General features: G+C 44.7%; 2 protein-coding genes across 2 annotated transcripts; both read left to right on the plus strand.

Annotated features, from left to right (window-relative positions):
• Positions 1-802: 802 nt before the first annotated feature.
• Positions 803-4780, plus strand: LOC144713576 (uncharacterized). The gene is made up of 11 exons (XM_078588186.1): positions 803-1866; positions 2083-2163; positions 2270-2383; positions 2472-2666; positions 2751-2861; positions 2965-3392; positions 3492-3591; positions 3682-3741; positions 3819-3911; positions 3998-4117; positions 4218-4780. Exons 1-11 carry the CDS (start codon positions 1705-1707, stop codon positions 4533-4535), a joined length of 1782 nt encoding a protein of 593 aa, XP_078444312.1. The 5' UTR covers positions 803-1704; the 3' UTR covers positions 4536-4780.
• Positions 4781-4930: 150 nt separating this feature from the next.
• On the plus strand, positions 4931-6015 carry LOC144713577 (auxin-induced protein 6B-like). Its single transcript, XM_078588187.1, has one exon. It carries the CDS (start codon positions 5178-5180, stop codon positions 5532-5534), a length of 357 nt encoding a protein of 118 aa, XP_078444313.1. The 5' UTR covers positions 4931-5177; the 3' UTR covers positions 5535-6015.
• Positions 6016-24046: the final 18031 nt, after the last annotated feature.

Consider the following 24046-nt stretch of genomic DNA (forward strand, 5'->3'; position numbering starts at 1 on the left):
CTCTCTCTCGCACTCTTTCCCACCGTCTCTCTCGCGCGCCCTTTCTTTATCTTTTTCTCTCTCTCTCTCTCTCTTTCATTCTCTCTGGCTCAAGCACTCTCTTTTTCCATCTCTTTTCTCTCGCTCGCTCTCTCTCTAGCTCACTCGCCCTCTCTCTCTCACTCTTTTTAACTTTGTCTCTCTCTCTCTGTCTCTCTTGCGCTCTCTCTTTCTCTCTGTCACTATTACTCTCTCTTTCACTCTTTTTACTCGCTCGCTCAGTCGCTCTGCCCTCATTTGCATGTGATGCAGTGGACGGATGACTAAATGGAAGTCCGTTCAGTGCCCTTCCATCAGTCCAAAAGCGTCATCGGTCTTTCGTCCAACATGACTACACAGCGATCGAGGAGCATATCCAGCGCCATCTCGTCATGCAACTGCACGTAACGAAGCGCGTTGACTTGACTATTCTGGACGTTTACCACGGACATGGGACGTAGTTTCCAAAAAAGAGGAGGCGCCAGCGGCCGTGAGGTTGAGTCCGTGGGGTGAAATTTTGAAAAAGTGGAGGGTGGCGCCTTCGCGGTTCGCAGAGACGGAGGGAAAGTACCGTCTTCTTCGGCCACCTCGCAGACTACTATTGCACGCAAGGCCACTCCGATGTGTCCTGCACTTCTGTTCCTCGCCACCCGGGGACAACGGGCGGAAGAAGGAAACAAATCCCTCCAGTCTTCTTGTCTGTCCACAGGCGACGAATGACGATGCATACAGACGCCCGGGGGAAGTGGCCGGTTGTATCGGCCAGTGGAAGGCACGCGGGCGGAACAGGAAAGAGAGAGATAGATAGAGATAGATAGATAGATAGTGAATTAGTGAGAGAGAGGAAGAAAGAGAAAGAGACGAACAGAATGAGAGAGAGAGAGAGAGGTTGGCTTAGCGTTGACTCTTAGCGGCATTTGCGGCCGTCGGCTTGTTTTAGCGCGAAGATCCCCCCCGTACGTCGCCGAGAAAGCCGATTCGAGGCAGGCATGCGCACTCTCATGGCAAGCGAGTTGAGGCCCCATTGCATAATGCGCGGTCGCTGCACCTCGTGTTTCTTCATTTACTGCGCCCCCCTTCTCTTCTCTCTCTCCGCCCTGCAGCTCTGATGGCGTTCATAAATCTCCTTGGTCATCATCATCACATGGGCGAGAAATGTTCCCGCAGCTCTCTCTTCATTTAATGGCTCCCCAACAACTCTTCAGTATTCAATCTTGCTCCCCGATGTTTTGTCCTTGTTGCTTCCATCACTCTCTCTCTCTCTCTCTCTCTCTCTCTCTCTCTCTCTCTCTCTTACAGAGTCGCTCGCCGGGATTTGACGGAGAGCAGCCAGAAGCGTTAGCGAACCAGCGAGGTGAGGAGGAGAGGCCAAATTAATCATTTTTGTTGGCTTCGAGATCTGCGTTTGGCGACTGGCGAGGAGGAGATTCTTGTGAATAGCCGGAAGTGACGTTCCTTCCGTCACTGCACGAAGAGTCGTCAGAGCGAGAGAAGTGATTCAAGTTTAACAGTGGCGAGGACTCTTTCTCCAACTCTCCCTCTCTCTAGTCTCTGTATCCCGGGCCGGGAGAGAGAGCCGCAATTATGACAGACGACGCGCCGTCGAGGGCAGTGACGGCCCCTTGAGAAAGAATCCAACAGGACTCTCTCCGCGGATCCAAGAGAACGCGAGAAGGGAAAGCGTCCATGTCGCCGAGCTGTCGTACTGAGGTTAGCGAAGGAAAAGAAGTCGAAGAAGAGGCCCTGGCGGGTGCTCCTGATGGGGACTCTTCCATGCAGCCGCAAGCTTGCGTTTCTCCGAGGCCGTCGGGGGCTCATCTTCACCTTCACCTTCATCTTCATGCTCGGGTAGGTGTTTCCGTGCGTCCAAGAGTTTCTGATCATGTCCAATCGAGTCCCCTCCCGATTGTAATTGCCCTATCCGCCGATCGCCCCCTCCTAATCGTCTCATTTCAGCCGTTGTCGGCCTGCTTTCGACGAACCCACTTTTTTTTTTTGGCTCTGCTCTGGTTCCTTCTTCGCCGCTCCGTAATCGCTCTCTGTGGCTCTTTGCGCTTGTGCTAGGGTTCTGGACGGCATAACAGGGATGCCAAGCGAAGCAAGGACGCGAGGAAACGCCGATACAGGTACCAGCTCGAACAGGAGGTGAGCAAAGGGCTTTACGATGTTTCATATTTGGGCGTGGGGGGTAGTCCCCACCGCTTGTGATGGGATGGTCGGGTCACGCCAGAATCTCTCTCGTCGTCCGCAGGTCCAGAAATTGCAAGGGCAGCTGCAGCAAGAAATCGATTTACATCTCGCGCTGGCAAACGCCGTTCGCCGAAACGCCTCCACATCACATTCCCAGTTGAATCTCCCAAGCAAGGTGTGAAAGATTGCCCACCATGAAACGGCTTTGGTCGCTGCCGGTCGCCGTGGCCTGCGACTGAGGCCCTTCCTGTCGTTTGTTGCAGGCGCAAGAGCTCGTGGAGAACATCAGTAGCCTGGAGGCCGCAGTCTCGAAGCTCGAACAAGAACTGAGTGCGTTACACCTCAGCATCTCGCGGGCGAGGAGCGACCGGGAGCTCTGCATGAGAAATCCCGCCGGGGGAATTTCGTCCTCTCCTTCTCCGAGCAGGGAAAGCGTCTCCGCCTGTTGCTGGGAAGAGGTTAGTCGGTGCGAATTGTTTAATTTTGAGACTTGTCGGTGCGTGGGGTTCTGAATTCTCGTCGTTTTTCACTCTTCGCACCAGCACATATCTTCTCTGAGAGCATCAAAGAAGGCTCAAGAACTTGCCCAGCTCAGACCGATTCGCTTTGCCTCGGACGACCCGCCATCCGGCTCCGGGAGGGAAGAGGACGAGGTAAAGTCGTGCTTTAGAGCGAGCGCCGGAGAGGAGGAAAATCCATGCAAAACGTGTTCACCCCCGGATTGTTTTGTTTTTTTTTTGTTTTTGTATGTGGCAGGGATCGCAGTCGTGCACCACAGAGATTGACGAGCGAGACGGGCATGGGCAATCCGAACAAAGGCGGGGTGCTGCCGAGCCCCTGAGTTGGAAAGGGAATCTCGTCCACGGTAGGATTCTCTGGCGCGATCCCAACCAGCTCTCTGAGGAGATGGTCCGTTGCATGAGAAGCATCTTCCTATCTCTCGCCGAGTCAAGCGCCGGAGCGCCCGCGTTGAAGCCTGCGCCACCGGCGCTCTCTTCGTGCAGCAGCCCCTCGCCGAAGTCTTCTTCAACCTCAGTTTATCCCCTTTTTGATCCTTACGGAGTCCAAGTTAAGGCCGGCTCTGGGAGCGCCGGAGGGGCCTACCGCTCGGCGACCGAGGTCTCGTGGTTGATCGTGGGAAAGAAGCAGCTACAGTACGCGGCCGAGACTCTCCGAGTGTTCAGGTCAGACTCAACCTCGGGATTTCCGACGTTCACCACTAAACCCCACCCGGATGAGGGAGTTTAATTGCGTATCTGTGCTCGTGTTTTTGTCTTGCTCAGGTACCTTGTCGCGCAGTTGGTGAGAGTGAGCCCCGTCAAGCTGAGCGGCGACGGAAGACTTGCTTTCTGGATCAACCTCTACAACGCGCTGGTCATGCACGTGAGCACACCACCGAACACTTTTGCAGAGACCCGCTCTCCCACCTCGCTTCTTCTGTGCTTGATTTTTTATTCGACGCACACTCTGCAGGCCTATCTCGCCTACGGCGTGCCGCGAAACGACGCAAAGCACTCGGCTTTGATGCAAAAGGTTGGTCTTTTTCTTTCAAGTCTGAGTCCGTCGGCGTATAGACGAGTGCGCGATTCACGGGTGGTGGTGCCGCGCAGGTTTCGTACACGATCGGCGGGCAGACGATCAGCGCCGCGGACATGGAGTACGTTATATTGAAGATGAAGCCTCCCGCCCATCGCCCGCACGTCGTACGTTGCATTGGAGTCTTCCCCCGCCGTGTGTTTCTTTCGAGTTTCGATGGTGCTTATGACTGAGCCTTCCGTGACCTCGGCAGGCGTCCGCCTTCTCCCCGCACAAGTTGAAGATATCGGAAGATCTCAGGAAGCTGGGCGTCGACGACCCGGAACCCCTCGTCATGTTCGGTCTGAGCTGCGGCATGTACTCGTCGCCTGCGGTGAGAACAGCGACGCGTCGGGCGGTCGCTTTGTACTGTTTTCTCGAACGCAGTTGGACGTGGGGTTGTTGATTGATTAACTTTGATTGTTTGGCTGTAGGTGAGGGTGTTCACGGCCGGCGGAGTGAGAAAGGAGCTGGAGGCGGGGCTGAGAGACTATGTGCGGGCGTCGGTGGGGATAGGACTCAAGGGCGGGCTGGTGGTGCCCAAACTAGTGCACTGCTTCGCCAAGGCCGTGGGCATCGAAGACTCGTTGCTGGTCGACTGGATCTGCCGCTTCCTTTCGCCCGAGCTGGCGTCCGAGGTCCGCAACTCGGCGTCCCCCAGAAAACAGCGTCTCCTCGGCGCCAGGAGCTTCGTCATCGTCCCCTTCGATTCGCGGTTCCGCTATCTTTTCCTAGCGGAGGACGAGTCTTAGTTGCGTGGAGGAGCGCCACTCGATTTTCAAGTCACGTCTATTCCGATTCGCAAGAAGACACTGAAGAAGAACCACGGGGGCCCCCGGTTTCTGGGGAGCGGAAAGGCCGTCGACTCACCGTCACAATTGTGGATCGATAGTGTATAAATCGTCCCCAGCAGCTGGCTCACTGGAAGAAGGGCGCACTGGTTCTTCTATAAGTACGTATAAATTACAATTTACGACGCCGGCTGGCTCACCATTTTCTCTTTTGCGCAACACTAGATAGATCGGGCATACGGCAGCGGGTGAGGGGAGGAGCAGAGAGACGGCGGCCCATACAGCGAGTACAAGCACCGACGCGCGCTCGGCCCATCGCCACAATTTCGGTGCGTCTCAGATTCTAAGCGTACACGTCAAGCGCGAGCAGGACGGGCCAACCTCGTTAATCATGAACGGCTAGGAACCTTCCCCCCCTTCTTCCTTTCCACCTGCCTCTGGCCGGCGGCCCGTCTTCCCCCCTCCTCCAACTCGCTTTAAAAGCTCTCGACTTCGAGCAGCACTGGCATCGCCATCCCCGGTCCACTCTATCCACGCCTCGCGAGCCGTGCTGACCCCGCCAGCGTCATATTCAGCTCTCGAACCTTATTCCTAGTCACGGACATGGGGAAGGGCAACGGCGAAGGGCTGCACAGGGCGCTGAGGAAGCTGAACCTCAGGGGCCTGCCGACGAAGCTCCGACTCGACTCGTTCCCCGCGAATATCCCCGCCTCGCGAGGCGCTAGGAAGGGCTTCTTCGCTATTTACGTGGGAGAGGAGGCGAAGAGATACGCGATTCCTTTGGGCTATCTGAAGCACCCCATCTTTCTGGAATTGCTGGGCATGGCCGAGGAGGAGTTTGGCTTCGGACACGCTGGCTCGGGGCTCCTGCAAATTCCATGTCACCCCGCTGTCTTTGAACGACTTGTTGCTTTCATCCGGGAAGAGGATGGCGGTCCATCATCGGAACCGCAGCAATGAGTGCAGGGCCCAATGGGACGTCGCATTTAAGCGGTTAATCCCACCCTCCCCCGGCCGACAAGGAGGACCAAGGCTTGCGACTTGCGAGGATTCATTCATCTTGTCCCTTTGTTTTCCTTTGGTGCCAGCCTAGCCTTGAGCGTTTTACCTACCCGCCCGCGTGTGGGCTAGCGCCGCGCGCTGCACGCGAAGGGGGGTTCGGCTGAAGGTGGGCTACCAGTCGGCTTCAACGTCGACTTGCTTGGCTGCACCCCTGATTCACGTTCACTGGCTTATCGAATGAAATAATAACCCGACTGTTGGTAACAGTAGCAACTTTTCTAAAATTTGTATTCCCGTTTGCTCCGTATTTAAGACAGACTTGATAACGAATAGAATCGAGTCCGTGGAATAAATTGGCACTTGGCAACAAACCCTAAGACATGATAATAACTACCCTCAGTGGTAGGCAAACAGGGTTGGGCCTATGTCGTTCGTTTAATTCCCAAATCCCAACCTAACATCTTTCCTTTGATTTTACTTCTATACGTGATTTCTGGCCCCAGACGGTTCCCTCTGGTTATTTATGTCGTTCGCTTTGGTTCTCGCTGTTCTGTCTATGGTGACTGATGACCCAGCCTTCTGTGTCCCTTCTTTAGTACTAGAACGAGTTTGCTGAGACCCGTAGGCGAATAATCATTTGTGGCCTAAGCTCAACGTCATGCCCAGGTCGCCGGCAAGATGGCCTGCACTCGCCACTAGGTTTCACAGAATCACAGCATGCAGGCCACTGCATAAGCACGAGGCACAGTGAAGATCGTGCAGTACAAGGACGCTGCACTGCACATTGGAACGAATACTGTAGGTTCAACGAGTCAGCCCAGTTTTTACTTAAAAAGTGGTAGTTCTTAAAACTTAAAACTAAATACAAATTCTAACATAGGTAATAGAGAAAAGAAAACCAGGGAGAGGATTTTACAGTTAGACTGAAAGTACTAGAGGAAGCCATAATAAAATTCATTCAATCTATTTAATAAAGATTCGATACTATCGTCCTAAATATGGTAAATAAAAAACATTATAAAAATGAAACACAAAAAACCAGTAATTGAGTCCATAACAGTCAATCTTCACCCTATTCCATGGATTGAAAATGAAAGAGTTTTACTCAATCGACTATAGGATGGTGTCACAGAGTCAAATCTTGAGCTAGGTCTCTTGCTCGAAATTGGCGTGTGCCGGCCTCAATGTTCATGGCAAAACACTGAGCAGCCTTGATCTCTTACTGCGGAAGATTTGCAAATGCTTAAGATCGAATAGGAGGGGTTAGAGGAGATGGTGGGGACGCAGCCCCCTCAGGGAATAGGGTCATTGCATTAATATCATAAAATAGTACATCATTGTTGGAACCATTACATGGAGGAAGACGATGGGTGATACAACGAACGAGACAAGGCGCCTTGCACCAATATAGTGTCGCCACACCGCCTCAAGGCCGCCGCTTTGCGCCCGTTCTACCGCTATACAATTGCGCCGGGCGAGGCTTCGCGCGCCTGCGGGCGTGGCGATCACACACGCCACCCTTGCCTTGACGATCATACACGCCACCAGCACCCGTGTCAACACCCTCGCGCGCAGTCTGTGCGACGCCGCAGCATTCAACACCCCCGAACTGGGCGTTGCGCGCCCAGCACTACCCGCGGAAGAACTAGGCGCCCTTTGTGCCGTCTCGGCGCTCTCAGTGTGCCACATGCCTTAGTCTCCTGGCGGGATGTCTCTCGGCCCCGCGCCCCGCACATGCAATGCGCGCACTGCCCGCGCGGCCGCTGCGCGACACCCCGCACAACTCCGCGTGCTGCACCCGTGGCACGTCGCCCAGCTTGCGCGTCCTGCACCCGCGCGCAGCACATCTCGCTCTCGCACAGCGCTTGGCGCGTGCGCGTAGCGTTGGTGCTCGCGTGTGGCACTTGGCCTTGGCGCAAGGCGCTTGGCGCGCGCGCACACACCTATCAGCTCGCGTGCGCAGCACGTGCGGACCGTACCTAATCCGTTCTGCCTTGGGCGTGGACGGGCGCGTGCACCTTAAAGTGTATCACCACGTACAGGGGCAATGGCCTGAAAGATCAGGTATTTGGGCATCGCTACCCATAATGACTCAGTCCTTTAATGTCGTGAGCCGAAAACGCGGACACGCCCTCCCAATAAGCACGTAGGCCTCTGGGCAGGGAATGCCGCCTAGTTAGGGGCCTAACAGATGGGTATAGGGCATGACCTAGGGCATGGGCCCACAACTGTGTCCAGGCTTGATCCGAGCCGTCATTCAGGTCACCTTAACTTTCTAACAATACAAATAAATGAACCCAAGAATCAGAATATTTCAAACTACAAACCAACAATAACTAGACAAGACCCCAAATAAGGATTTTTACTCAATCAACTATAGCAATCGAGGACATGGTTGTAGGGCCATGTCCTGCGCCCGTCAATTGTTGATTATGAAGTAAAACTCCTTAATCTTGAACAGCATATAGTCCATTTAACGTTCCCATCCTATAACTCCTCTCGAATCCATCAATTCATTGTGACCAACATAGCACTTTTATAGCCCTTGAAGGTAGCCTTGTTGAAGAAATAGTCATGAATGATACAATGGATGATGGCGAAGCCCTCAACGTATCCTCATTTTTTTCCCTAGGTAGTTTAAATTTTCATCTTTCATAAGTTAGGGTTTCCCTTATTTTTCTCATGGGTCCTATATAAGGAGCCCCTATGTACTAGAAAGACAGATATTTTTCCCTTTGAGAAAACAAGTTTTTGGAAGAAGAAGAGAGGTCCGAGAGACCTAGAAGAAGGCGGCTCCGCTGTCGCCACCTCCGCCGCCGCCGCCGCCACCACCGCCGCCGCCGCCGCCGCCGTCGCCATCGGAACCTTCCAGCCACTCCGCGCGCCCGAGCCGCAGCCTCGCTGCGCGCTGCCGCGCCACTCGCGCACCGCCGCGCGCCCCGCGCGCCGCTCGAGCCGCTACGCGTCGCCAGCGCCGCGCCGCCGCGCTCAGGCCGCCGCGCCGCGCTGTCGCGGTGCTGCTGCCCGCGCCGCGCCTCGCCGCGCCCAGCCGCGCACGCCTCGCCGCACCCCTCGCGCCGCCGCGCCCAGCCGCGCCGCACCTCAATATGCCCAGCCGCCTGCCTCGCCGCGCCCGCGCCCGAGCCCAGCTGCGCCTCGCCGCACGCGCGCCGAGCCCAGCTCGCTGGCCCCACCGCGCCGCCCCATGCCACGCCCTGCGCGCCGCGCTCAGTCGCTGAGCCAGGCCACGCCACCCAGCCCCGGCTCAGTCGATCGGCCTAATGGGCCATTCGGCCTAATGGGTCGGGTCCAGCCGGCCAGGCACATCAAGCCCAGCCGCCGACACTGCACCCCGAGGCGCCGTAAATCCGCGGCCCGAGGCACCGCAAGCCCGCACCCCGAGGCGCCGGGTACCCTAGCCGCCCATGCACGTAACCCGAGGCGGCCACGTCTGCCCTAAGCCCTTAAGTGGGCTGGGTTAATGGGCCTTATAAAGACCACTAGGCCTCTAGGCCTGCTCCTGAAGGACCGCGGCTCAGACCAGGTCACCCCGTGGCCCAAGCCACGGCCCAGCCTGCGGCCCCGACCGTGGCCCAGCACGCGACCCAGACCGCAGCCCCAGTCACGGCCAGCCGTGGCCCTCTACAGCCGTCGCCGCCGCCGCTGCTACCTCCGGCCGCCGCCGCTACCGTCGGCCGCCGCCACTCCTTCCGGCCGCTGCCGTCGCTGCAGTTGCTGCCATCGCAGGCCGCAAGCTGCACGCCGCACGCCGCACGCCGCCGTTCTCGTCATCTGGCCGGTTGAACCGCCCCGCCCATCGGTAGTCGGGCCCACCAGCACCTCGACGACTATCCGTGGAGCGGTCGATCACGTGGAGATAGAGACATCCTTCGGCCCCTACGAATTGAGGACCCATGCAGGACCATTCTGGGATGCCCCCCCCAGCGAAAGCGGGACGTGCAATCCAAGATGAACATCCTCGAGAAGGACGAACGGACCCACGCTCCCGCCGCAGGACGTCGACAACGTCCGTCATGCATCAATGGACATTCCAATTGAGAAGACCTGCTCTAATGGAGTCCTAGTGGGGCAAATATAGACGCACTATTTTTCTATAACGTCAAGTTAGACATGTCACGTTCTTCTCCAAATGAATATTAATGACCATTTCTTCTCGTACTCTCATCAAGAACCTGTTTCCTCATAATTGGAAATGTATTTCCCTATCTCAAAACATATGAGTTGTTTGGCTTTTGGGGACGCTCCATGGATCAATGATTATAATTTTCGCATAGCATAATTGGCCTTCACAATGTCATTATAATTATTTTATTTTAGATCATCTCTTTTTATCCACACCTCAAGGGTCCACCTGGTTGTGCATAAATGATAGTCTTTGTTCGCTAGAGAACTAATATTCTCTTCCACCATGCAGAAGGGGGAATGCAAGATAGAGGAGAAGGAGAGAGAGAGAGAGACAAGAGAATTTTGGTTAAAATTTCTTGAATCCTTTAATTATAATTTTACGCATTGGTCCATATATATTGTAAGTCCCAGAGGAAAATTGAATGCTATATGGTTCATACTTTCAGGAATATTGTCTATAGGCAGTAGTAGATCTAAGATTGCTGCCATTTTCCTGCCCAGTGAGCATCACTAAATCCACCAACCAAGATGTCCGAGTTTTTGTGAATAAGGAGGCGATGAAGTATTTTTCCCCTTTGATATTGCAAAAGATGCTTTATGGATTTTGAATCATTCGTAGTGGTTTTATGCACTCGCTGGCATGTTTTATTAACCATAAAAGCAATGCCAGGATGGGTTAGTGTGATGCTCTAATGTGCCCAAATAATCCCAGGACAGGTCGTTTGATTGGCGATGAAGTGTGTAGAGGTTTTCTTGCTTCCATATGTGTTTGATGGAGTAGCGTCGATATATACCTATATTGAGAGAGAACAAAACCATTGTACCTGGAACCAGTTCAATACCAAAAAATGATGAGCGGGTCCAAGATCACTTACATAAATAGTGCTTTTTAAACTTTGTAATATTGCTTCAATATAAAAAGAATTCTGACTTCTGATTAAGATGTCATCAATATAAATTAATAAGAACATGGAATTGGCTGGATGCGGTTTAAAGAAAAAATAGATATCCTTTTACAACCAATGAACGCCAGATTTTGAAGATATGTTTTTCAGCTTTCCAACCTTGCTCAAGGAGCTTGTTTCACTCCATCGATGGATTTTGAAGATTTTGAATATAAGTGACAGACATGATCATGATTGTTGAAGTCTATGAAGCTAGGGGGTTGTTCCTTATAGATTTTATGTTTGAGATCATGTAGGAATGCATTGGAGATATCCAATTGATGGATTTTCCAATTATAACCAATATAAATTCAGATAATTAATCAAATAGTGGTCAGCTTGATTACAGGGTGAAATGTCTCTAAATAGTTGAATCCTTCTTTCTGATAAAACCAATTGGAAACCAGTCTAGCTTCATAGCATTCAATTTCCCCATTTTTTCTATACTTATAAACCTATTTCTATCCGACCACTTGAAGATTTTAAGTTCTGGGAACTAGGCACCAAGTTTCATTTTTTATTAAGGCAGCATATTCCCATCTCACAGCCTGCCTCAAGTTTTTGTTTTTAATGTGGTTGTGTATGATGTCCATTAATGGATAGTGGGTAAACTTACAGCAACATACAAAGGGTATTTGACTGATGAAATGAAAAGGTGTTTTGATTTGTGTTGATTCTATGATATTTCTGTGGTACCTGATAAGCCAAAAATAGGGGTAGAAATTATGTAGTTTTTAGCCCTTGTCGTTGTGAATTTTGGAATAAAATTTATAAAAACTCTACTTAAGATGTGTAGTGATAAGTACGAGTGTTGTCCAAGGGAAGCTAGTAAGGAATTCAATTTGATGATCTTCTTGGTAGTTTAACCCTAATTAGAGTGAATTTGATCTTCAATGAGGATCAACTCACCCTAATTTGAAGAGAAATTTAGAAAGGGGGATAGAAGAGATGAGATGAATAGAAGAAATAGGGAGCTCTAAATTGGCTTCTTTGATCCAAATAAAAGGGTTCAAGAGGTCAATTAGAGAGGTTGAGAGGGAAGTTTTGATTTGAGTTGGGTTGGTTTTGTAAGTTTGATAATTCAGAAATAAAATGGGGGTAATTTAATCTCCTAAAATTTTTTTTTATAGTTTTCTAATATGCATTCGGAATAGCTAGGTAAATCTCTCAATCTCTCCTCTCAATCTCAGTATGGGCTTGTGCATTTCGCTCAAGCCTAGCGGTTTAGAAGTTCATACCAAGATCAAGAAGAATGAAGAAGAAATTTCACTAAAACAACATCCAAAATACACTAAAAGTTCAAATACAAACAAGCAAAATGTACTAGATAGGTTGATCCAAGCTGAGATACTCCCTGTCTTGCAGCTGTGATAGAGCACCATCAAGAATGACCCCCCTCCTCTCGAAATTCGACTTTTATACCTAGGTAAAATGGAATAAATTACCATTTTACCCTTAATGAGTAATTAATTTATATCTATTAATACAGGCTTGATCTCAATGATCCAACCATACAGATAGAAAGAGGGGATCAAGACAAGAAAATCCATAAAAAAATCATCTCAATCGAACTTCTGGATTAAAAGTTATGAATAAATGAATTTAAACCAATATTAGCCCTTGGATTAAATTCATTTATTTATTTTTTTTCTCTTTTAACCGCTCGTTGAGGTGTCGTTCTTTTATTGGCAGCGACTTTTCAACTTCTCCAGGCGGGCGTCTTCTTGTTGCGCCACGTACCCCCCTCGCAAAAATAGAAATAAACAAAAGAAAGGTAAGACGTAATACGCGTATACATAGAGCATGTACGTGGCCGTGCGTTTCTACCAGCGCAGACGAATCTTCAGACGCCACGTCACCGCCCGTGCATGCGCGTTGTACGCACCGCGCGGGCGGTGAACTTACCTCCGGTAGCTGACGTATGTGCAAGCACCGTTGGATCTTTATCTGACGGCCATTATTTTGCCACGTCGACACGCGAGAAGGTCTTAGACGTTTTTTTTCGGCGAAACCCTTTATAAAACGCGAAATTGCATGTGGACGCCGCCCTGAAATATTTGTGTATATGTCCTTCCCGCGTTCTCTCTCCTCCGCTTTTTTTCTAAAACATTAAAACAATTAATAAACCAATTGCAATAAAACCCTGAAACTTTTTAAATCACATCTTTACGCCTGCAGTCACGACCAAGAGCTGTTTTGAGGGTCTTTTTGCAACAAAACTTTGCAAAAAGGCCTTCAAAGTTCAAAAATGATATAAATACTTTTTTTTCTTATAAATATACCTTTTTTCCTCAGAATAAATACATTTCCTATTCAAATAAATCTCGGAAAAATCCTAAAAATTTGTAAAAAATTCTAGAAAATTCACTGATTCATCCCCATCCTGATAAATCTAAAAATTAAATATTAAAATTTCCATTTTCATTCAAAAATAGTTATTTCGAGCTCTAATAAATCCTTTAAAATTCATAGAATTAACAGAAAATTAGGGGAAAATCAGAAATCACCAGAAAATAATATGAAATAAAAACCGAATTTTGGGTGTTATCAGTACCCTTGATTTTTCTGAAGACTTATTCCTTCTGAAGATAAACATCAGTCAGTTTTTTGATATTTTACTTGACCCCTGGTTTAGGGTTCGCCCAACTGATATCTGTCCGTCATCTGGTATCGGATAACGATATCTGATATCCGAGAAAAAATGGGACGGTGTCGGATATCGGATATCAGATATCGGACGATATCCGTCTCTGAGGGGTAGACGGATATCGATACCGGATACTGTAGGTAGAGGGACGCGATGGATACCGGATGGCAGATATCGGTTTTCGATATCCGGATATCGGAACCGATATCGACAGTAAAAATGGGATTTTCATATCAATGTATGACTTACGTACGCTAGCATCAAATGATTTTAATCTATCTTAGTTAATATATAGAGTGTAAATTTTTTATTTTCTTCCAAATGGGATAACAGGATTCGACGTGTAATGTAAACTCAGAATCCCGTTATCCCACATGGAAGAAATTAGAAACCTTTCTCTGTATATATTAAATGAGTCCAATTACACATTAAATGGTAAAACAATATTTTAATCTATACTCGCTATATTTAATGGACATCATATTTGTTTATTATTTAATACGTCCTCCCCAATAAATAGAAGTAAAAAGTTATATTTTCTTCCATATGGGATAAATGGATTCAGAATTTAACACCAAACTCGAATCCTGTTATCCCATATGGAAGAAATTAAAAATATTTGGCTGTATATATTAAACGAGATGTGTAAACAATAAAACACCTCACTTATTACTCTCTTGCCCACGTTAATCGCTGAACACACATAAGTTAATAATATTTTAATGTATACTTTCGATGCGGATATCGAAAACTGATATCCACCCTTGATATCCGATGTCGTCATCCTCCCCCCTGAGACGGAGACGGATGTCGACATCGAGACGGATATCGGCATTGTAGCAACCGATATCCGATATCTGGATGTCGAAAAGAACGGATACCAGAAATTGCCTTTCCAGTATCTGAAACAGCATCTGTCCCGATACCGGCATCCGGTACCGGTATCGGGATGGGTGAACGCTACCCTGGTTCATGAATCTTATCTTAGGTTTTAGAAATGATATCTATCGATGATTCATCACCCTGACCTGATTGATGATCACGGTAAACTTGGTTAGTTGCTCAATCCAAAATTATTAAAATCTTGGATTGCTGACATTTTCCAGAAATGGGTGTGATTTTTTTTATAGTTGTATCACTTGTATTATCGATGTTATTTGATATTAGAAATGCACCTCGTATATCCGATGTCCCATTATTATATGTCATCGACGAGAAAGAAAAAACATGCCCATACAAAACATCATGTATAGAGATAAATAACTTACCTTAATGAAGATACCGGAACCTATAACAATGATCTAGAGAACTGTAGCCTAGAAAGGCATATTGTTTGATTGAGCATTTAGCTTATGCTGCACATAGGGTCTAAAATAGGGGTAACATAAAAAATTCAAAGAGTTATAGTCGGGTAATGAGTGAAAAAGAAGTTCATACGTTGATTTGTTCTTAAGTGTCAGAATCGTCAGTCTGTTGATGAGAAAGACTTCAAAAGCCACAGCTTCATCCCAAAATTTCATGGGATATGAGCTTGGTGTATTAGAGTAAGAGCAGCTTCTATCAGATGCCTGCGTTTTCATGGGATATGAGCTTGATTTTTCCTGATTGTCATCACCCTAGGTTGTCTCAGGAGTATATGTTAAATAAATCTCTTTATCAACATCCAAATAGGGAGGAAATCTAACATCTGGGATGTGATATGATGAATCTTCTATTGTGCCTTGCTCGACACGAATAGAAGCCTCCAATAGAATAGATATCACGAAGGGCAGTATGAGTCTTTACTTATAGCCTTTGAACTTGATAAAAACTGTATGTGGGGAGATATAAATGGGAGTTTTGAAACATCAGATAGGCATCATCCACATTTTCGTTGATCACTGTATATTCAAATTTCAGGAGATGGATATTTGAAATTATCTAACAAAGAATTGAGTACATTGTATGCCAAGCCCTCTTGGAAAGGTGGAAATTACTTTTACTTCTCCAATTTGTTGACTGGCCAATTTTTAAGGACTCCACTATGTCACAAAAATGATTGATGTATTTATCGGTTGATAAATTTCCTTTGGTCATATTATGGAACTACTGATAAATTTAATGATTATTAATTAAATTCTGTTGGAAAAGGTATTTTCCAACATTTCACATGACTTTTTATAAGATTTTTTAATCGATGCACGGGACCAGCAAATAGCCCAATGGATCTTTTAGAATATTGAACTTTTGAAAGTCAAGCATAGCTAGCAATCCAAGCTCCTCCTCAGGACACATGAGGATTTCTTGAAGCTTCAAATGGTCCTCACGCACAATCAATAACAATAACGCAAGGTAGTGAGGTGATTTAAGACTTACCAATAGGTAAGGCACATACTGTTATTTAATACCTTTTATTTGTTATTAAGTATTTACATGCCTATGTTAAAGGTTTGACAAGAGTCAGTATAACCCTGAAGCTTCAGCTTCCCTCCACCATAAATTAGAAATAAATCTCTAGTCCTTCTCAAGTACTTAAGGGTGCATATCACCATTACCTAGTGCTTCTCTCATGGATCTGGTTGAAAGTTTGCTTGTAACATACAGAGCTAATGCCACATCAGGTTTATTACATAACTATGGGTAAACAATGGATCTGATAGTCGAAGCATATGTGATTTTTGATATCATCACTCTATGGTCGAGAGTCTTAGGTGAGTGCTCCTTAATTACTTAAACGCCACATCTTATCACTATGAAACTCCTCTAGCAGTTCTCCATATCAGACCTTTTGATAGTGGTGTTTATCTACATTTATTGAGATAATCAGTGCAAGCGCCTTGAACTATTTCAATAAAGACATATTCCCACTAAACAGGTTTCTTCTCCTAAATATTTCATGGAGAACTTCTTGAACAGAAACACTTTTACTAATAAAAATATTCCTACATCATTCCCAACAAGTAGAATATCATCCACATATAAAATAATGAAATTGATTAAACCCATATCCATTCTTTGTGAAGTCATACAATCTTATGGCTTCATCAAATTTAAGATTCCAACTTCTCAAATATTTATTTAATCCATAAATTAATATTTGCAACTTGCACACCTTATTTGGAAAAACCTTTTATGCATAAAACCTCGGGATGTATCATATACCCCTCTTCCTCATGGTTTTTATTATGGGAAAAAGTATTGACATCAATTTTTCAGATCTCGTAGCCATAGTGTGTAACTGTGGTGATAATAATTCATATTGTCTCAATCATGGGAACTAGCGTGAAAGTTTTGTCCACGTCAATTCATCGCCTTTGACAACTAACATTGCCTTGTATGTGACAACTTGTCTATCTGCACTGATATCTTTTAATGACCCACTTACACCCCATAGGTACAAAACTTTTGGGGGCTTAACCAAGTACCATACTTGGTTTTTATCATGTGAACTGAATTTTAGAGTTGCCATCTTTTAGAGTTGGAATCATAACCACCTCATCATAAGTCAGAGAATCCTCATACTTCAGATGTAGTGTCTCGACTTCACATGATGCAATATGCCCAACATAGTGATAAGTGATAACATGATAACTGCATGTATATTTTCATAGATTATAGATGTTTTTGTATTATCAGTTTAGAATTTATCATGTATTGCACTAATTAACTAAATATTCATGCACTAGCTATAAATTCTAATTTTTGCACATTATGGTTATTTTTGACTAAACTCCATGACATATTTGAAGTCAAGAAATTTTAGTACTGATGAGTATTCTATAGTTTCAAATGTGCAGAAATTTACAGGAATAAGAACATGGTAACTCTTAAAGAGTTAGAGAATTTGTGTGAGCTTAGTGATTCTACAAAGAGCCTTGAAAGGATCACATGGATTTGTGGACCTTCAAAATAGATATTTGAGGAAGATGGGCCACTACCTAACTTTTCCATTGGGCTCTCAAAAGACTTATAAAGAAAACAAGCTAAAGATTACAAGGGGAAGCTGCCAACCAATGGAGAAAAAGAGGCAAAATGGCGAGAAAAGATAGCCCAAAAGAGTATTTTAGTAATTCTCCAAATGTATAAATAGACCTTTTCTCCCTCATTTCCCCTCATTCTGGACATGCTCTAGCAAGTGGCTGGCCAGCAGGATAATGCATTTTTCGGAATCCAGGTTGTTCAACTTTCTTAATGTAAGTTTATTGAAGTTTTCTCTTAATCTCATGTCTTGTTTGTACTGAAAAAATGCCTGATCCTGGTGAAATATAAGGATCCAGACTTGAGAGTAAGCATTGAGAGCTCATTGAACTTTCATTAAGGCTATAGGATCTTATATTTCTACTTTCTCCATCATTTCCCATCCATTTACCCTTAAAATCCATCACTTTCCCACTCTAAGTACTCATTTACTCTACTTTCTCTCTCTATAATAGGTTTTTTATCTATCTAGTCCTTGATCTATATCCCTAGTTACTCCCTTAAAATTTTCATAAAAAATCTTTATTTGCACATTCAAATTCTATCTCAAACTCCTTCTACACTCTCTCTTCATTTTTCTCTCTCTATCTCCTCATTTTGGTATTTTCTCTCTCTAGAATTGGTTATTTATCTCTCTAGACCTTCATCCATATTTCTAGTTAATCCCCTCAAAGTTTCATAAAAAAGCTCCTTCATTTATACCTTCCAATTCCCTCTCAAACTCTCTCTAGACCATCTATTCATTTTCTCTCCCTATCCTCTCATTACAACATTTTCTCTCTCTAAATATTTTTATTTATCCCTATAAAATATCTCCCTACGTTTCTCTAGAATCTCAAACATTCCCCACTTCGAATCCCAAAAAAGTTGCATTAAAATATCACTTATATCATTTCAAAATTTTAAATATCCCTTTTCTAGCCGCCACCGTGCGCTGTCGTGCGATGCTTGTGCGGCAGGGACAACCCTCTGCCCGCCGGTCCGCACATGGAAAATGCACATGACCGAAAGGCACAGGGTAGCCCTGTGAAGGACTTAGCCAAATCGGCTAAGTCTTGACGATTAGGTTAAGCCCAATAATGTTTAAGCCCATTTGGCCAAGTCCTGACCATTGGGTTAAGCCCAATAAGGTTTAAGCCCATTTGGCTAAGCCTTCACTTAGCCAAATTGGGCTGACCCACTGAGGCCAGCCCTATACTGGCCACACCAGGCCCGCCAGCTCATGTGGTCTGCCGCTGCCCAACGACGCCTCTACCGTCGGGGATCGCCGGAGTAGGTAATTTGCATATTTTTAGTATTCAAAAAATTATTACAAAATCAGTAAAAAACAAAAAATATAAAAAAAATATTTTCTAGATTTAAAATTTCTGAAAAAATTGGGAAAACCTCAGGAAGTTCATATAATCAATTTACAGTAATTTAAACATCTAAAAATATATCTAACTCTGGTTTTTAATATTTCTAGTGGTTTTTCGTGTAAATTATTTTTGATTCTAAAAATATTTATTTTTGATTTATTTTGTTAATAAAAATTAGGAAAATTAGTGTAAAAATATTTTTGTCTTTTTATTTGTATTTTGGTTTTAACTTAAATCATAGGAAATTATAGAAACTACTTAAAAATATATAAAAATCCCAGACATTATATTTTTCACTTTTAAAATCAGTGTCCTCACCCCAATCTTGAGAAAAAATTCTGAAATTAAATTTCTGCCTCTCTGTGGATCGACCCCTTACTTTCCCTACATTAATTATAGAGTATTTAAGTGGAAAATTTTCAGAAATATTTTTGGTTAAGTCTGAAGCAAAGCAACGACATAAAACCCCTAATTTTAGACTTATCAATAAGGTCATCTCACTATTCTATCTAACTCATCATTCGTTAACTGAGCCCTCATCCGATGAGGTATTATTTGTGTTCTTACTTGGATTTCTTCCAACACTACTTTAATCTTGATAAAATGAAAATAAGCATGATAATTCATGCTTAAATCATGGATGCTAGAGAAAAAATAGGCTACATTTATGTGCGTTATCATGAATTTTCAGGTAATTTCACCAAAAATAGATAGGTTCACTAAAGGATCATTCTTTACATTAAAATGAATACATTTTAAGGCTTCTATGAATTAAGTGAAAATAATCTTTTTAAAAAAATAAATTGGTGAAACTTTCAGCTTAAAAGGAGTTGTAAATTGAAAGGTAGTTAAATTTGAATTCTCATAATTTTAAATTTATTGGATATTTTCCAAGCACGTTCAGGGAAAATGGGGCCCATTTCCACCAGGCTAGCGTGGCTCACCTACTTGGCAGATGCGTCTACATGGCGTAACAACGAAGCACTGACTGGGCACACATGTGGAACATAAATTGACTTTTGTTGTTTTGTGCAGGGCGAAGACACAAAGTGATGTGGCAAAATCTGGTGTGGTGGACCTCGACTTCATTACATCCTACGGTAGAGGATTTTGTTGTTAGGTGTCAGAGTAGGCTCGTTATCGATGACGGTTGTGGACACTTACAGGCAGTGATTGCCTCCCCATTTCTTTGGTCTTTGAGAGGATTTATCGGGTTATTGGGAGCCTGCCCTGCCCCTAGACCCCGCATGTCATCTTTGGGGTCCTACCGTCCTAGTCGACCATGCTTGACATACCTTTCATTGATTCTGGTAACCTGCATCATTCATCTGTTGCATCTCATCTCGTCTACCATCACCTTGTGCTGTAACACGACCTGCCGATCTCGACACATCGTGTTACATCAAGAAGTAACATAAATGAATACAAAAAAAATCATCAGATCAGAAGAAAACTTATACCCTTTTAGAGAATAGTAATAATATGAATTCAATATTTTTTTATTCAAACTTATTTTGCGCTAAAGTAGGCTTAGGAAAATACATACAAATACAAATATCCTTGGTTTGTGAATTTTTCAGATTAACAAGAGGATTAATAAAAATCTTCATTAATATTAATCAAGTCTATTTTTATGAGGTTTACCATACATGATGTTTTGTGTATAGATGCCTGATGTCTCCCATAAATAAACCCTTCTAGTATAATGATTTAATTTAGGTGGGATGTATTTAAGAAGATGAAATTTAAAAATAAGTGGAGAATTTAATTCTAAAGGCATTATAAACTAAAAGATAAAAAATTTCAAAGATACATTATTTTTCTAGATTTTTCATGAATTTAGAGTAGTTAAAAATGCTGCAAAGAAAGAAAAATAATTAGGGCAGGTGCACAACAATATCGGATGTTGATGTGCCCACTAGTAGTGGCGTGCTACCATTCATGCTCTACATCACAGGACCATTCATGAGCCTATGTGATGCAAGGGTGGTCCATAGGGGGGCCCAATTGTGCAAAAGCTATTGATTATTTCAAACTAATATTCAATGGAGCCATTATGTACCCCTCTAAAAACAAAACTTCTCCATATGGGATTAATATTTAAAGTTCTAGAATGTAGACATGGAAAAATGTGAGACATTTGATGAAAATCTCATGCGCAGTGCTTGTTCAAAGAGACAATCACTATGGACCCCACAACGTGCATGACTGATGCCGGACGTCGTCTCAACGGCGTCCGACCGTCACCGAGGGTAGGAACTCGGTGTCGTATCACTAACTAATCGGTTCACGTCCACGACGTCAACCGATGGATATGCGGAGAACAGAAATGTCTGAATGACGATAACGAGGGTGATGGTCCTACTATGGTACGTGCAATGTGCCGACAAGCTATGAGAGCCAACCCGGAGCGGGGACGGGGTCGCCAAGCTGGGTCGAACCAGCCCCCCAAGTCGTCTGAGGTGGGTCGAGGGCGCGCACGCCGTCGAATGGGGTAACTCCCACTAGAATGCTCACACGCGTCGGGGCGTCCCGACTCGTACCGGACAGGTAAGACACTCGTCTTTGTTTCGTCGTTCTCTCAATCTGTCTCACTCACCTATCTAACCCAAGCGCAGTGGAGGCAATACGAAAGAGTACTGTAAGAAATAAGGAACCGTGGATCAAGTGGAGAAGCTACCTTCGTCGCGCTGGCGACGGGGCTTTGGTGCCGTTCGCCCAAGGTGGCCTGACTCGTTGGCTCGAGATGATCCGGCGCGGCAGCGCACCAGTCGTGCAGGATCACGGCGGTCGGTGCAACTTGCTCGGTGCAGGACCACGACCGGATCAGCGGAGTCCGGTGCGGGCTGGCTCGGCGCAGGCGAGGTCAGTGCCGGCTCGCGGCGGCTCGACGGCCGGCTCAACGGCGGGCGGGGCAGGTGAGCTCGGTGCAGCCTAGCTCGGGCAGGTCACGGAAGCAGCGGCAGCACGCGCGGAGCGTCGACGGTGGAGACGGGTTCCTCATATGGGTCCTTCCCCGTTACACGATAAAAGCGAAAAGCTATAGAATAAAGTAACCGAAGGTGTCGGTGTGCTCCGGTGGTCGGCGTCCGCGTCATGCCGTATAACGGAATCCGGGATCCCGTGTTGCTGCGGCGGCTCGTCGTGGTGGCTGGATCCGTCTCGGTGGCAAGCTGGGTAGTGACGGCTCCTCGTGTGCTGAGTCGGTGACGTCCTGCTGCTCCTCTGCTGCTGGCTCGATGACGATCGGTGGCGACGCGCCATCAATGACAGGACCACTCTTGTGGTATCACATGGCATTATCTTTGACCTTCAAATTTCAGTCAAATAAAAAGATGGCTTAAATCTTGCACCTTCATATGAATGTAGTTAAGCTTTATGTCTACTAATCTAATATACCTTAAATATCCCAATTAATGTAATGTATCTGAAGTCTCTCACCTTCATCTCTGTTTCATTTTTTAGATATAAGGTGATTTTCTTTGTCACTTCACTTGAAGCCAAAATCTAATTAATCCCTCAAAAGAGAGGGGAGAACACAGGAAGTTTGAAAAGATAAAGAATGAGGTAATCAACGAGGTTTAAAATTTATTTCTGCCTATGTTGTGGTGATTTATGATTTAAAATATAAAACTTTGTTGCAATATATTTAGAGTAAATGGAGTTCACAACTATAGAGATTTAGGTAAAATAATAACTTTTCCAATTTAATTGTGTTTTTGTGGTAGGTCATTAATAAAATTGGTGTTTTAAGTTTTAATCAATGAAATATAATGGATTAATGATGTAAATAACTCAATCTAGTGATGAGTATGGATCATCTCCATAGGGAACAACAATTACTGATTTAATATTATTTAAATGGTGAATAATGAGATGAGAAGGGATAGATGTCAATTAGGGAAGATAGACGAGGATAATGTGACACATGAAGGTGACAATTAATAAGATTAATGTGCTTATTGTAAATAGGAGATAATGATATCAACAATATTATATGAATGAGCGAGATACACGAGGAACTGAGGATAATAAGATGAGACAGTAAGTGGAAAGTTAGAGATGTGATGAAATAATGATTCATGTAAGTGGGATGCCAGTAAGATGATGAAGAGATGGTGATGTGAAGGGTGCAAGACGTGATCAAAAGGTGTTGAGATGTGATGTTTTCAATATGCGATGATGAGATGGATCTAAGCTAAAAATGATGATGAAAATAACCAATGTAAGGTGAGCATGCTCACTATAGATCTTTTCGTTCTGTGAGGATGAGGGTAATCTGCCAGTGTAGGTTGGCTCCTTGTCTCTTCTAATGACTCTTCGCACACACCAAGGATACCAAGAATGAGCTTGATAAATCTCAAAACCTCAAGTCTCTTTCAATCAGCCAAAACTTTAGGAAGTCAATTTAATATCAATTTAATATCCATATTTCTCAATTCATAGATCCGAGGGTATGGATAAAAAATGGGCTAAATACAAAGCTACCCTCAAAATTTCAGTTCAATCTGTTCAATTTTCAGTTCTAAAATTGGAGAAATCCTAGCTGTCAATTTGATAAGTTTTTCTCACCACCTTAGGGGCAATGCACCATCCTTGTTTTCCATTAGCGATTAAAAATCCATTTTTTTCTCTTTTTAGTTATTTTCATAATTTATTTGTCTTTCGCGATCGCAGCTTCAAGAGCTCCCAAATCTTACACAGAAAAACAAGACATTACGTTTTCTTGTTATTACATGATATGCTAATGCATGTCAATCTCATCAGAAAAGACACATGATGATAATCATGACACGACATGGTGACTGGTAACACACAGTATAGTAGTTTAATATCACCATATTATATGTTTATTTGCACTAACTTGAATAGATATTAGTGCTATTGAGCCAAAAATGGTTTAATTTAATTTTAGAATGATATTTTTAATTTATAATTTTTAAATATTTTTAATAATTTTTGTGACATCAAATTCTCAAAGAACATAATTTTTTTTTGAGTTGGAATTTACTTTTCCTGCAAATTTATGGCATTATATTTAAATATATATCATTTTTAAGTGCAAAATATACATGTGTAACATTATTTTGAGTTAATATCTATTTTTTGGCATTATTTAATGGCTCTTTGACTTTTCTGAAATTGGAGTAGAGAGACAATGGGGCTGAGAATAATCCAAGTTCAAATCCATATACTTCATGATCCAAAAGGAGTATCGAGCTGTTCAGTACCTCTATCGTGAACATTGACCATCCATTCAAAGGGGTTATTTTTCTCCAATCAGTGTGTGGGTTTTGTTTACTTTCATCCCTATACTCTTGGTGGATTTTTTAGCTTAGTCAGACAGATTTCAGGCTCCATTAAGTTAAGATCTACAACAGTCGGCCAAGTAATCCATAGAAAACAAGTGCGAGATCA

The sequence above is a fragment of the Wolffia australiana genome, chromosome 16 (genome assembly GCF_029677425.1).
Source record: "Wolffia australiana isolate 7733 chromosome 16, ASM2967742v1".
Lineage (NCBI taxonomy): Eukaryota > Viridiplantae > Streptophyta > Magnoliopsida > Alismatales > Araceae > Wolffia > Wolffia australiana.